This window comes from Idiotropiscis lumnitzeri, chromosome 17, assembly GCF_059441095.1.
Source record: "Idiotropiscis lumnitzeri isolate Australia: NSW breed Sydney's pygmy pipehorse chromosome 17, RoL_Ilum_1.0, whole genome shotgun sequence".
NCBI lineage: Eukaryota > Metazoa > Chordata > Actinopteri > Syngnathiformes > Syngnathidae > Idiotropiscis > Idiotropiscis lumnitzeri.
This window is the reverse complement of record NC_142407.1, coordinates 7,188,413-7,202,893: the sequence shown is the minus strand read 5'-3', so window position 1 is coordinate 7,202,893 and position 14,481 is coordinate 7,188,413. Positions and strand designations below refer to the sequence as shown.

At 39.5% G+C, this 14,481-nt stretch overlaps 2 protein-coding genes across 4 annotated transcripts in view; both read left to right on the top strand.

Annotated features, from left to right (window-relative positions):
* atp2a3 (ATPase sarcoplasmic/endoplasmic reticulum Ca2+ transporting 3) overlaps nt 1-6,964 on the top strand; it is a 44,582-nt gene extending 37,618 nt beyond the window's left edge. The window contains exons 16-22 of one of the 2 annotated variants that reach the window (XM_088279522.1): nt 17-219; nt 287-372; nt 2,806-2,939; nt 3,469-3,586; nt 4,263-4,380; nt 4,562-4,592; nt 4,689-6,964. In XM_088279522.1, coding sequence (XP_088135648.1) covers nt 17-219; nt 287-372; nt 2,806-2,939; nt 3,469-3,586; nt 4,263-4,380; nt 4,562-4,566 — 664 coding nt within the window. In that variant the 3' untranslated portion in view covers nt 4,567-4,592; nt 4,689-6,964. The remainder of the gene's footprint in view (nt 1-16; nt 220-286; nt 373-2,805; nt 2,940-3,468; nt 3,587-4,262; nt 4,381-4,561; nt 4,593-4,688) is intronic. The other variant, XM_088279521.1, reaches the window with a different exon arrangement.
* Nucleotides 6,965-12,511: 5,547 nt separating this feature from the next.
* Nucleotides 12,512-14,481, top strand: part of camkk1a (calcium/calmodulin-dependent protein kinase kinase 1, alpha a) — a 52,727-nt gene continuing 50,757 nt past the window's right edge. For both annotated transcript variants that reach the window (XM_088279524.1, XM_088279523.1), the window contains exon 1: nt 12,512-12,972. The gene's annotated coding sequence lies outside the window, so the exon portion shown is untranslated. The remainder of the gene's footprint in view (nt 12,973-14,481) is intronic.

The window sequence follows — 14,481 nt, the reverse complement described above, 5'->3', positions numbered from 1 at the left end:
CTGTTCCCCCATGCAGCATCTTCCTGACAGCCATTCTCGGTCTCCCTGAAGCTCTGATCCCAGTCCAGTTGTTGTGGGTCAACCTGGTGACTGACGGTCTGCCTGCCACCGCCTTGGGCTTTAACCCCCCCGACCTGGACATCATGGACAAACCTCCACGTAATCCCAAAGAACCTCTCATCTCAGGATGGCTTTTCTTCCGCTACCTGGCCATTGGAGGTACTTACTGAAATAGTTGTGCATCACCTGCTTTCTATCCATCGCTAAACTCTTTTGTTTGTCTTAGGCTACGTGGGTCTTGGGACAGTGAGTGCAGCCACGTGGTGGTACCTGTTTGATGAAGAAGGACCACAAGTGTCTTTTTATCAGCTGGTGAGTTGCAAACTGAATGTCTCGCCACAATGTTTTCACCGTTGGATAGGGTCTATTATTTCCATTTCCCCGTTTTGTGCCAAAGTCTAATGGCATAGCATCGGCTACGAGTGCCTGTGGCGAGTCACTAAAATACGAGTCCTGTAGGGAGTTTTTGTCGCCCTTGGCTGTCCTAGTCGAAGGCAGAAGTCAACCAAAACAAGAATAAGTTGGCAGGTGTAACAATTCAATTCATTTTTTTTTTGTGTGTTAATGTCTGAAATGTGCTGGTGCCACAGTTAAAAAAAATAAATAAATAAAGTAAAAAAAAAACGCACTAATATTTCTTTTCAAAGAATTTTCTGAAAATTTCCCATCTTTTTCATTTAACCGTTATTTCAAGAGATGACGTTTAGCAGGAATGAGCTTCCGTATATATCCATGAAATATGCATACTGATGACAAGCCCTTCCACAATGTTCAAATGTTCCGAAATGTTAAAATCTCATCATATCTCAAGCCGTATTCTTGCTTCATACTCTTTTATCATTTAACATATCTACCATAGCTTAGATTTCTTTTTTTTTTTAGATATATCCTGTGTCACAAATAATTCTTTCTGCCCCCCTGCTCTAGTGGAATGTTCCGCTGTTCTCGCGGCATCGCATCAGCTTGTTAGCGAACAACTCACACCTGCAGCGCACAGCTGAGGCTTGTTATCCGACCACCTTAGAAGCAGCCTTCCTCTACTTCAGCTTTGTCATCTTTGTGTTATGCCAGTCCTTCCAGTGTTCACTTCCACATTTACTACCCTTCTCTGGTGTCTGTGTATAGTGGAGAGTAGCCCATGGTGACTTCAGTTCAGGACATTGAGAGTTGATGGGGAGAATATTTCGAAGAACGCCTTAATTCCTATGAGAAAGCAGAGTTGAAAGGCTGTGAGCTGACGTCCCCCATCTCTGGGTTCATGGGCACTGACATGGCCTTGGGAGTGGATAAGATCGCCAAAAAGGGCTGTGCGGACGTCTTTGTCAACGTGCCTCTCCAGCAGTGCATTGGTATCTGGATTGGCTGACTGTGGTTGTGGTCAATTTTTTTTTTTTTTTTTTGCAAGATAGGGAGGACGGAGGGTGTGTTCTAGGCAGGGGCGTTCATTGGAAAGTTCTCAGGTGGATAATTGTGGTCACGGAACTGAGGACCAGAGATGGGTCAATATGTCATTTTCAGGACTGATACTGATTTATGATCATTATTATTATTATTAGAGAAGGAAGCCGAAACCTGATATGTGGAGCCGATTTTCACTTTCAGTGCAAGGGAAAATATTGGCATAATTTTTTAAGAAATGTTTTTAATCTTAGACAATAGACATGTTTTTTTTTTTTAATTCTAATTAAGTTTTCAGGTAGATACAACGATCATCAGCATGTCATGAATGTTAAATGGAAACTTAAATAACTAGCTGTTGTTAAAAATTGCTGTAATGTTAAACTTATACAAAAACAAAACGGTGTACAAAGTTTCCAGCGTCAGCAGCCTCTCTTAAGTTCAATAAAAATTTAAATAAGACGTTAAGTTTAAAGTTGATCTCTTGTCACCCGTCAGATTTTAAAATAAATTAATAAATAATTAGATCATCGTGGTCAAAATGCCAAATATCGACGCCTTGACAGAGTCCTGGAGGGTGAATTGGGTGAAACTCTTACATGTGCTTTGTGGACCTGGAGAGGACTGTGTCTTTGATATCAACTGTTTGGTTCGTGAACGGTCGTTGTCAGAGTTTGGTCCATGTTGCCGGTAGTAATGTAGATTGATTTCCAGTAGGATATTCCTCCTAGGCTCTTTGCAATTGTGGTTTTCCCTTAGATACAAACCTTGGGTTTTGCTTGACGTATCCGCTAGGTCCACATGTCAAAATTAAGTCATTTTAGCCAATTAACCACCACACCCGTTTGTGTGGCATTTGCATTACCCTCATTTCCCGCACTCCGCGCCTACGGAAATTTGTAACAGAGCCAAAGCTCTTATAAACAAGTGTTTTCTACTTCTCGATTCTTTGTTCTCATTTTTTGTTCCTCGCAAACTGTTGTTGATAATTTCTGGAATAAAATTTTTTTTTTTTTTCTTCTTTTACTGTGGTGAAACGTTCACTTGCCAGACACCGTGAGAGGTCTGTGAGAATATCGACTCTATAGAAGACTGCACAATTTGTGCCAACTGAATTCCGCACGTCTCATTTCCACGCCGGAACGTAAACGTCAAGCACAACTCAACTTTAATATAAAAATCATTGTCATCCAAAAGTTGTTCAAGGAAGGTCTGCTTATCCTCCGAATTGTGACGAGCCCAATGAGGTGTCTTAGGTATCTGTTTAGGATACCAGAAGGAGGCCTTGAGGACTATCTTGCATGCGCACGTGTACGTTCTTGAGCTTGTATGCGTCTGTCTCCACAGAGACACTTCATGCAGTGCACTGAGGACAACCCAATGTTCCAGGGAATAGATTGTGAGGTGTTTGAATCGCGCTACCCGACCACCATGGCCCTGTCTGTGCTTGTCACCATTGAAATGTTCAACGCGCTCAACAGGTCAGTCATCGTCTCTTTTAAATGTCACACTTAAATGTCAACTGTCACGTGGCTGTAATTGAAGAGACGTCATCCGGCATGACACCACTCCTTTGAGAAGAAAGTCTTGCACATGTGCCAGAAGGGATAACTGCATGATTTTCATGCCAGAACAACACGCCCATAAAACGACCTTCACAAACCACTTGAATGTGCTTTGGTTAGGTGTTCCAGAAGTCAAATAATTAAGGGAGATAAATAAAGACTGAGTATGATGGCTCTTTTGTGTTTATCAGTTTGCATAAAAACAAGTTGTTGTCATATTTAGAAAGAAGGGACGCATAAATAATGGGCTGCCTGATGTCATCCTAGGCTAAGACAATCTGAAAAGCCTGATGCATGTAATTGGGAATTCATATATACCAACGACTACATTTAAATGTGTTAAATAAAATCTTCCAGGATTGTTGGAAGATGTAAAAAGTGGAATGTACGTCGCTACTGTCAAGTTGTCCGCATGTTCTGATCTGTACATCTTTCTCCCTGACAGTTTGTCTGAGAACCAGTCCCTTCTCAGAATGCCTCCCTGGGTCAATATTTGGCTACTGGGCGCCATCGTCCTTTCTCTCTCGCTCCACTTCTTAATTCTTTATGTTGAGCCAATGCCAGTAAGTACATCTTTTGGGCAGTTGCTGTTTCAGTCTGAAATCTGGGGGTCATGTTTACGTGTTTATTTTCTGTTGAATGAAGCATAGCCATAATTCCGATCCACTCAGTTGGAGAACTGTCGTAGCTCAGAAGAGAAAGTGGAGTCACGGCATCAGGTCTGAAGCCAGAGGTTTTGTGGTTCTATGGCACATGAGCAGAAGATGAATCCAATAGATCAGGTGTGGGCAAAATACGGCCCGGGGGCCACATGCGGCCCATTTAACGTTTTAATCCGGCCCGCCAAACTTGGGAGAAAAAAAAAATGAATGTTAATGTTTTATTTTCTAAATTGTGTTTTTTCCAAAGACACTTATATATTGTTGTAATGCTTTTGTTCACTTTCATTTTCTGACAAATTTTAGAACCCATTGTGGCCCACCAATCTAAAAGTTTGCCCACCCCTGCAGCGGTCCGTTCATCATCTGCGCAACAATACGGTGTTTAGATTTGTTGTTTTGGCAACGATGACCTGAAACTTTTTAACAGTAAAACTATTTTGAATATTTTGTGTAATGCTCACAGTCATAATCATAGCCAACTGTTATCAATCGAGTTATTCAATGTCGAAATAGTATCTATCACTTGGTATATTTTCCCGGGTAAATCTCTAATTCTTCCATTGCTTTTCTCCTTCAGCTGATCTTCCAGGTGACCCCTCTGCGGTGGTCTCAGTGGACCGTGGTCCTGAAAATTTCAATACCTGTCATCCTCCTGGATGAGGCACTAAAATATATTTCCAGGAATTATCTTGAAGGTAATTTCAAACTTTTCCCATTCAGTGTATTTGATAATGTGATGTTTATAGTAAGCCTTGAGTAAGTAAAATCTTTCTGAAATCCATTTGATGTTCTTATAAGGATGTTTAAATCAAGTACAATTTCATCCTTTTGACTCGCTATAACTTTTTTTTTCTCTCTTATGCATTTCTAATGCAGCCTAAATTCTTATCTTCCCTTCTTTGGAAAGGTACAACCCTCCTTGTACCTTTTACTCTTTATTAGAACCACTGAACACTGCTCATTATCTGACTTCAAATAACTATTTATTTTCTGACCCTGGCAGGCGATGATGAGAGGAAGTACCGGAGGAGATGTCAACACCATTAAGTCGTTTCCCTCAAACACACTCACAAAGTTAGACACAGGCTTTTCTTCTTCGATTTACAAGCAACAACACCCTGCTCATCTTTGCCCACTCCCGCGTATCGGATGAACCACCACTCCACAGTCGAGAGGCATGCCTGAGAATTGATGTGCAAGAAAAAAAAAAAAAAGCTGCCGCGAGCTTTGGCTTGAATGTGAGTGAATGCTAAAAACAGTTTACGATGTCTGCAGTTTTTTTGGGGGGGGGTTCTTACAGTACAGTGCATTCACTGGAATTAAAGGAAAGCAGTGGAATGAAGTTTGATAATGCAGAGTGTGTGGATTTGGGTGTTGAGGAGAAGATATGCCTAACCTCAGAGATGGAACGGCGATTGCTGATTGGTAGCATGTGGAAAAATGTGGCTCTTGGGCTGCTCTTTGTTGCAAGTGTCTCCGTTCACTGTAGAGAACGACCAAACCTGTTCCTGTTTGTGTCTGCGTGTGTGTCCACAATCTGGTGGTACTGCCCAAGCTTCTGCAAATTACGTTTCTCTGAATAGAATAATATCATTATCTCAAGTTCATCAGAGTAAAGCCTCCTCATCACGCTTCATCTTTTCCCCCTTCAACACGTACTGTGTGCAGAGCTCAACAGTCTTGATCCGACTGCACTTGTCGTTAGCACTGATGTGATCCAGCTGAAGGTGTGAATAGTTTTACGCTGCTCCCTTCAGTGCTTTCCTTGCGGGCCCACGTAAAAAATTTGGTGAGAAAAGTAAGGTAAAATGAAAAGCCAAAACATCAAGCAGCAATGAAACCAGTATGTCGGTGGTATCATTGTCATATGGCTCTTTTAATTCCGCGTGTTGTGCGCGTGTGTGCGTGTCTTGGTGTGTGTGTGTGTGTGTGTGTGTAGAAACTAAAGAATGGCAAGTAAGTAGACGGCTTGATTGTCTCAAAATTGTTAAATCACACCATGCCTTATCCAGCCCCACTGCACCTCCACTTTGAACAAGTGATGAATATGAATGTCTTACGGGCCCTTAAATATATTTTGGCCCACCGCGACCAATCCGGTCCCCCCAAATGGGAGGTGTCGGTCAAAAGCTTTCCGCATGTGTGCTTTGTGCGCTGGTCTTTCACTCCATCCATGTTGTCAGTCTTTTAGCAACTCAAACGCTAATGTTTTATGTAATTAAATAATGTATTTGAATGAACACGCAGGGTTAGGATTGTGTCTTTTTAGCTCTAAATTATTGCTTTCGTGACTGGTCCTGATGCTTTGTGGACTGGGTCATAGGTTGGCTGCTTTTCTTTGCTTTTCTTTTTTTTTTTTTTTAAATCTCTTTGGTCCACTTGTTGAACACACACCTATGGAAAAAAAGTCAAAGTTAAATATGGTGAAAGTGTTTCCAAATTATTCAGTCTGATCTGTTAAAAAAAAAAAAAACTAACCAAACTTCCTTACACCAAGAAAAGAAAGTGTGCTTAGAACCACATTCTCCTGTGCCCTGGTTTTCCATGAGTCGGCAACCTCTGGCCACCAGGCCCTTTCGAGGTGTGTATATGTTTATTTACTACTGACTCCTCAATTCTGTATAGAAGATGAATATGATTGCATGGAATCACGTTACTGTAATAATAACCTATACAGTATATAGATATTTTTGGGGGGTTATATCAATGAAACTACTTTTCTTTTTTTCCTTTCCACACTTCTTTACCTTTTTTGTAGAATAGAGTGTTATTTCCTTAATATTTTGGTTTGGTTTTTACATTCACTTGGGTTTTTGTGTGTGACTGTCAGGGAAGCGTACAATATCACGTTTGAGAATCGTTACTTACGTTGGTTAACTGCCAATGACACTGATCATTTCAGTTAGCTGGTGTGAGAACGATCAAGAATTTGTGTGGACTGTGGTTTACGCTGAGCAGGAAGCAGCGATGGATCCTGGGTAATGAAGTTATATGGCTGTACAGCGAAGGGCTCGGGGTGGATGCAGGCTCTCAAGACACTTAACTGTCCTTAGAAATTGAAGTAATTGATGGGATTCCCATCATGCTACAAGTACCATCTCCGATGAACTTGTTTTCTAACAGTGACTAACAATTTAAATGGAAAAAAAAGTCTCGAGAGCCTGGCTTCCACCTGATAAACGGAAAAGATTGTCTGTATTGCCTTGTTAATAATGAATGTGGTCACATAATTTTATAAATAACAAAGACGTGGAAATAAAGATTATTTATCTTATTTATTCTGAGCTTCTGTTTGTTTTTACTGTTACAGGTCACAATATAAAGAATTTATTTTTTAATTGTTTGTATACAAATAATGGGTGCTTGCACACCAATCAAGAGTGAAATTACACAACTAAGTCTCACGAAACCTTTTCTTCTGTAAAATACAAATTTAAAATGCAATAGAAATTCTATGTCCAAATGACCAACATATATATGTAAATATGCATCTGTACATAATGTATGCACATTATACCTGGCTATGAAACAGCCAAGTAACCAGCTGTCCAATTACATTTAGTCCCATAAAAAGGGGAAGGCACATATAAAATGGGATTTAATTCCTACAATGTTGACCTAATTTGGATGCAAGTACCCTCAAATTAAAGACTGCACTTGAAACGCATCTTGATTGCTATTCCAAATCCATCATTTGGAATTTTGTACAGAGCTGGAATGCAGAAAATTGTGTCAAAGTCCAAATATTTATGGAACTGTATGTGCGCTTACTAACTTACTCTTTTTAAACTTACTGGGACAAAAGATAAAATTTACATTTACTGCTTAAGATGTCACATTGTAGATCGTCTGGCTTTCTTGAATATAAATTGTTTTAGTGTTATGCTTGCTTACTTTCTGAGTACTTGCAGTTCGTTTGTGTTTTCAGGAGAATTAAGTAGCGACTGCTCGATTACTTGCTCATTCAAACATGCACTGAACTCATACGTCCAACAGGGGGCGACATTATACCACCACTTGGGTATTTCATGACGCTTCAAGTTGCTCATAACTACATCAGCTTTTCTTGTTTTTGTGGAATGAAAACCAGAGCTTCTCCTTTTTAGATATTTGTGCTCAACATAGAGAAGTGATGCTTCTCAACCACATCTTATTCCTGTATGAGCCAAACTCCTGTCTCGACGAGCAGATCATCTTGGAGGCTTGCTAGTGCACAAATGGAACGAATACAGTGTTCCCTCGCCTCTTCGCATTTTGGAGTTTCCGTGCTTTGTGAATTTTTCCAAAAAGTTAATCAAAAGAGAAAAAAACAGCCATATTGCGGAAAAACGTAAGGAGTAGAATCGGAGACTTTGTACATATTCATACAAGGCGCATGATTGCAACGAGTTCGGCTAATGAAAGCGCAATGTTTTTGTGCAAAGTAAAAGTTAAGCCACGATTGCTTCCGGCGACAGTGAAAGTGCATTAATCCACCAACATTATACCTTTGGGTTAAATGCACTGTGACTTTCTAGTTAAGTTAAGACAATTTTAGGATAAAAGTTAAAACTTTAACAGCGTTATTAACCAGCATACTGTTGTAATCGTCCGTTGACTAGTTTGTAGATCACATTCCTCTCACGGCCTGCGAGTGTTCTTTTGTTCAAGTTAAATTTGTTGTGTAACAAGTAGTAGAAGTTTGGGAACCATGTCGGGTTTGGGAGTGCTGCAATGCGGTAATAGAAGTTAATCCCCCCCCTCAAAATAATAATAATTAAAAAAAAGTAATAAAAAACAGTCTACCTCTTCTTTGCGTTTTTATTTGAACTTTCGCAGGGGGTTCTTGTCTCCATTAATGGCGATTAACGAGGGATTACTGTGCTGTACATAAAAAAAAAAAGCCTTCCTGAAGGAGAATTTAAAAAAGAACCCATTACAAATGACTACTCTGAGCTTTAGAGTGATGCATAATAGTTACACAGTCACACACACATGCGAGACAGCCAGAGATTACAGGTGATGGATCTTCATGCAAAAATAAACAACTCAAAAGGTCACATACACACAATAAAACAATGAAATGCATCTCCTGCCGCTCCAGTGGTTCATGATAGGCCATTAAACTGGACACTGTAAAATTCAATACTGCGGCAATGACGATGCAAAAACAAAAATGAAAAAAAAAGTGTGCTGCTGAAATAAATGTAGTAAAACGTTTTTTTTTAAAATACAGTGATGACTGCAAGTGTGCCATTGTTTCTAGTGTCAGATTTCTCTGTTTTAAAACTCTTCCAGCATCAAAACCAAACAAACTGAAGTTTTCTTTTGTTTTTTTAAGCAATAAATTAAGCAGTAGAAGGACGCAAATAATTCTTTGGGTGTTTCTGGCTCAGGCCTTCCGGTATGAGGTGTCATGGACTTCTTCCTCTTTCACTCCAAAACCATGCATGTTACAATCAGTAACGAATCTAAATTGTCCATATGTGTGAATGTGAGTTCGAAATGGTTGTCTATATGTTCCCTGGAATTGCCTGGCGAGGAGCCCAGGGAGGAGCCGCTCTCTCGCCTGAAGGAATTTGGGAAAAGCTCCAGTTTATTCACGACCGTGCCCTTTAAGGACAGGCGCTATAGAAAATGCATACGTGGATAAAATGGGCTGTCTGGTGGGAATAGGTTGGGGAATGCCTTTTTCTGTCCACACATACACCCAAAAAAAAGGGGCAGCTTTATACCATATGGCCAATTACATTATTAGTTGCATAATTGCAAAAGAAAAAGACAAATAATACTGAAATTTGTGGTCGTGTAAAGAGATGTACTTTTATTACATCTATTGAGGAATTAATTCTGACATTTTTGTAATTACATTAGTCCAATCCTTTTCATTGATGCTAAATTGGGTGGTGACAAGACTCATTTGTGAAAATAAAACTTGCCGCATGGTACCGATGACACTCGCATTGTATTGTTCATAACCACCACCCATAGACTTGGAGTGGAAAACAATGTCATACTTTTGAATCAAACCAGTCAGACAAGACATGTTTTGTGTTGTTCAGCCTCCCGAGCTATTCTACTTCACTATTGTAGTCACATGGCTGTGGGATAATTGACTTTTTATTGTTTGTATACGACTAGTTGTGTCTCTGCAGCTTTTAAGTGAGAAGTTAATCATGCAAGTAAATCTTGTCTATGAAACAAATGAAAAGAAAAGCAAGGTATTCTATACTTCAGCCCCACTACAACAGGGAATGGTTAAATTTGCGCTAGCAGCATTCATTTGTAGTGCGGGCACCGAATCGTAAAAATGCTAAATGTTTGTTTTCGATGCAAACATTTGCCTGATGCACAGGTTAGCCGTAGCGAAACTTTCTTCGTTACGTCAAGTTGTCTCCGCTGCCACATACAAAGGTCCCCAGAGAGTAAATAATTGACAGATTGGTGTTAGCGCCACGAAAGAAACGGGAATCCATGCTGTCGCAGTTCGCAGATGCTTGTTTAAGTTCTGGGCGCGAAGGTCAGCTATCTCTAGCGGATTGCATTGTCGTCATGGTAACAAAATACATCCTCGCTGTCAGCCGCCGTTTGAAGTGTCCTGTAATTCTTGATCATTGGAGTATTTTTGAAGAAAACATTTTACAAGAATATTATTGAGATATCAGATTTTTTTTATATATAGTGACGATGCTTGGGGATAGTTTGTGGAATATCTTGTTAATGACTACCGTTGAACCACGAGGACATGGAACTCAAGTAGGAGGCTCATCTGGTTTCATTTAAGCGAGCGGCCAGCATTTATACATATAAGGATGTGTTGTGACTCGGCTGCTTAACTTCACTCAACAAGCAGATGCTGTTTGCTGGACACTCTGATGTCCCTGCAGTAGAATCTCTTAGAGAACATTCTATTTTTAACTGTGGCCTTAATGAACTTTCTGTGACCTTTTATTGTGCTAAATATTACCTCTTGGAAGATAATGCAAAAATGCACAGACGTGTGGAATGACCACTCAAAAATCGGTGAAAAAAACATTGACCACATTTCACACCGTCAACACAAGACAAAAAAAAAGAGTGAAAAAAATAAAAGAAAAATATCAAAATATAAACACAATCTAAGTGTGACTGGAATGATTCTCCAAATGTGTTTAAACTGCTTTTTAAAATCATCCAAAATATTGTCCTTCTGTTGTTCGTCTCTCGGTGACCAGTTTATGTCTAAAAGATAACAAATTTGATCATATTTGAAAATGTTTTTTTTTTCTCCCTTGTCTCCCTCGGAACTGTTATTTTGTTTCATCACAGGACACATTTTAAATAGTAATACGTATACTCCGAAGTTGTATCTCTCAACATACACACCAATCTTGTTACTTACAACTTTTTAGCCATCTAGAGCAATGATTCTCAAACGTTTTAGACCAAGTGCCACCTCAGAAAATACTTTGTAATCCAAGTACCAACATGAAAATATAATAGCATAAATAAAAATAAAAAGGCAAATATTTTATTCCTAATTATATATTTAGTATTATTTTAAATCACAGTAACACTGTACTTAAATAATTAAATTAAAATGAATTACACTTTAATATCAAATAAAAATTGTAAATAAATGTTTAAAAATAAGCCATTCCAAAAAATGAAATGGAAATGTATTGTTCTCGAAGTTAAACACAATTGAAATTTACTTAACGCATGAGTTGAACTTTATTAATAAAACAAGCCACTCTAATGGATTATGCAGTTTAAACATTTCATGCAGTAATCCATTCCTGTACCACTAGATGGCGCATGCATACTATGCTGTAAGAGGAAGAGGAAGAAAAAAAAAAGACAAATTCACTAATTAGTATATGAATGGACCAACAGTTCCGCTCACTCGCTAAAAGGTGAAGCCACTGCCAACCATATTGTGTTGCCATCACTGCATGTGAATATATTTGTATCGTCTTTTAAATTGTGTTTTGTCATTATGGGGTTGTCAAATAATGTCACTTTGTCTGTTGGTGAACTCGGGGTCCTTTTAAATCTGACTTTGCAATTTGGACCTCCCAGTTCAAAGGTGCGTTCAAGTGCACTCTCTGAACACACTCACTCTCAGAGTAGTTCATAGGTGTCGGAGGGCGTGTTCAGAGATTCTACTTTTTATTTTTTCAATGGTTTCAGTAATGGAGTGTGACATTCAAACCACCCTGGAACTCATATTAGTAAAAGATATGCTGATATATTTTTAAAAAAAAATTATAGATATGTTTGCTCAGACGTGTCAGCGTCACAGATAACAGCTCACACTTGCGTAGATACCAACATTAGCATTGATTACTTGTAACCACATTGTAATTAGAAATTAAATCGTAATTCAAATCAAATACAATTACATGTAGTTAATTGCAAAATTTGTATTCAACAATATTCTTTAAGTTATATAAGTTTTTTTTCAGGTGGCCAAGTATCTGTAACAGGGCTGCGACAAACAGCACAATGCAAAAATAAATCTTAAGAGTACTGTTGATAGTTGCGCAGGATGAATCGAATTACATAGTGGTTTATTATCAATTTGTCTTGTCCCCAGCCACTAATTGACTTGCTCTGCCAATTTGGCACCGCCAATCAACTCCTGAGAGAAACATTTCAATACGTGCCTTTTGTAGTTATATAAATATGCCCAACAGGGGCGCTATCTCTCCACCATTCCACACAAATGCACAGATAAACTAAAACAGAATACAGTACAGAGAGGACTCTGGAGTATATATTTTTAATAAACGCAGAGGGCAATTTACTACGTAGTATTCCAAGCGTATTATCCTGCTGTGTTGTAAATATGACAGAATGGCGCAGGCTAGTGACGCTGCAGGGAACTGGGCGGATAATAGGACCCGTGTATTCAAGTCAAGGCGAATAATTGAAGTTATGGTTTCCCGTCTGCAGCTGGCAGTGTGAGACAAAGCGGCGAGTGCGTTCACTCGCGTGGATTGCTGCTGCAGCGTGCAGGAGCAGCCGACTCGGTTGCTGTAATCCCCAGCAACGATCCGAACACAGAGAGAGGAGAGGAGAGTGGGTTCGGCGTGGGCTCGCGGTGTCACTGTATTCCGGAAGAAAAGAGAGGGGCGTCAAAACATGGGACACGTCTCTGGTCAGCAGCCGGCGGTTCAGGCTCGCATTTAGCCGGGCAGGACAACAGGACAGACGCGTGCCTTGTTGTGTTGTGTGTGGCTTGTGACACGCAAGGACGGACACGTCGGACCGGGACGTCCCCTTGGGTCGGTGACAACGCAAGAGGTGGTTTGACGCTCATTTGGGTGAGTGAAACTTTTTAATTTGGCGTCTATGTTCGGTGAGCGTGTTCGGTGGTGCTGGCGGCCAGACCATAATATGGGGAAGTGGGGCGAGAAAATACACGACAGCCGTGTTTCACAGTCTTGACTGAGACAAGGCACGTATAATGGTACCGCGATTTGCGAGTTTAAGTCATTCGGTGAACATGCTCGTAACTCAAGTCACTCGCATGTAAAATCAACTTTCCCAAATGAAATGAATAGAAATACTGTTGATATGTTCCAGACCCCCGGCCCGAAAACACCAACAAGTGAGAAAAAAACACTACATTTCTTTGTATAAACACGTTTGACTGAATTGAATTAAATTCTCCCACTTAAATTTCGCTTAAATTATTGAATCCTAATATTAATCTGTTTTTTTTTCTTTTTTGCTTTAAGTGCCTGCTCTCCCCACTTTCAGCAACTTTTCACAGACTACAGCTTGAAAATGATTACATCATTGGCTAACTTTACTGTCTTTTATTTGTAAGGGTCTTCAACCCTTTTTATTTGGGGGGGCTCTGAAGATCGTTTGGGTATTCCATGAAAAAGGGGATCACAAATTAAAAAAAAAAAACTACTGTATTTTACAGACAATTATGTGCACCGTATTAATCGTGCAATATCAATCAATGGGTCTATTTAAAAAAATAATAATAATACAAAATATGCATCAGATCATAAGGAGCTCTGTTTTGGGGAATCATTGTATGTTAAATTGTTCATTCTAATTGTCCCCTGTATTTATTTGATATATTAAGCTATTTTATGCTAGATTCAGACCGGTCATGAAATATTGGGTAGCGTGGTGTGCCTCGCTTGCTTTTGCGCGCAGTGTATATACATGCGTTCTGACAGATGAAAAAAAAGTTTTATCATCTATGATAATGGGGCAGTGGTTCCAACCAAGTCAAACATTTCTTAGGGCATGTCAGTTTTATTTTTTTGGTGGCATATTAAATTAGTTGTAAACACAGCTCTGTAAAAAAAAAACACACGTGCATTCTGGTAATATTTTAGTGTAAAAAGCGAAGCCAGTGCAACGACGATTTGCAATGTATGCAAATTGAGCATTTGGCGCGGCGGAAAGGATTGAGCTGCGTTTAACACAACTAATTTAAGACACCACATGAAAAAAATGGCAGGATCGTTATCAGACTTCTGCAGAGCTTGATGATGAACTGATCATTTGAATCAGGTGTTGTCATTGAGGACCAGATTTGAACACCCTCTGCTATGCATGAATTTTGGCCTATATTACGCAGCCCTAGAGCCATCCAAAATAGCCTAAAGACATGCAATGCGTCATAGAAAAACATAAAATCACCCCTGTAGCTTCTCTTTCGTCTTCATTGCCCTAAGCCACTAAATGTGTAATAAACTCAATGCATGTTTGCCTCAAGTGGTTCTTGCACTTACGTGTTACATATTCTTTATTCACCAGACATTGTCATGATGGTTTACTGCGAATTTACTAGATACAAATTCAAC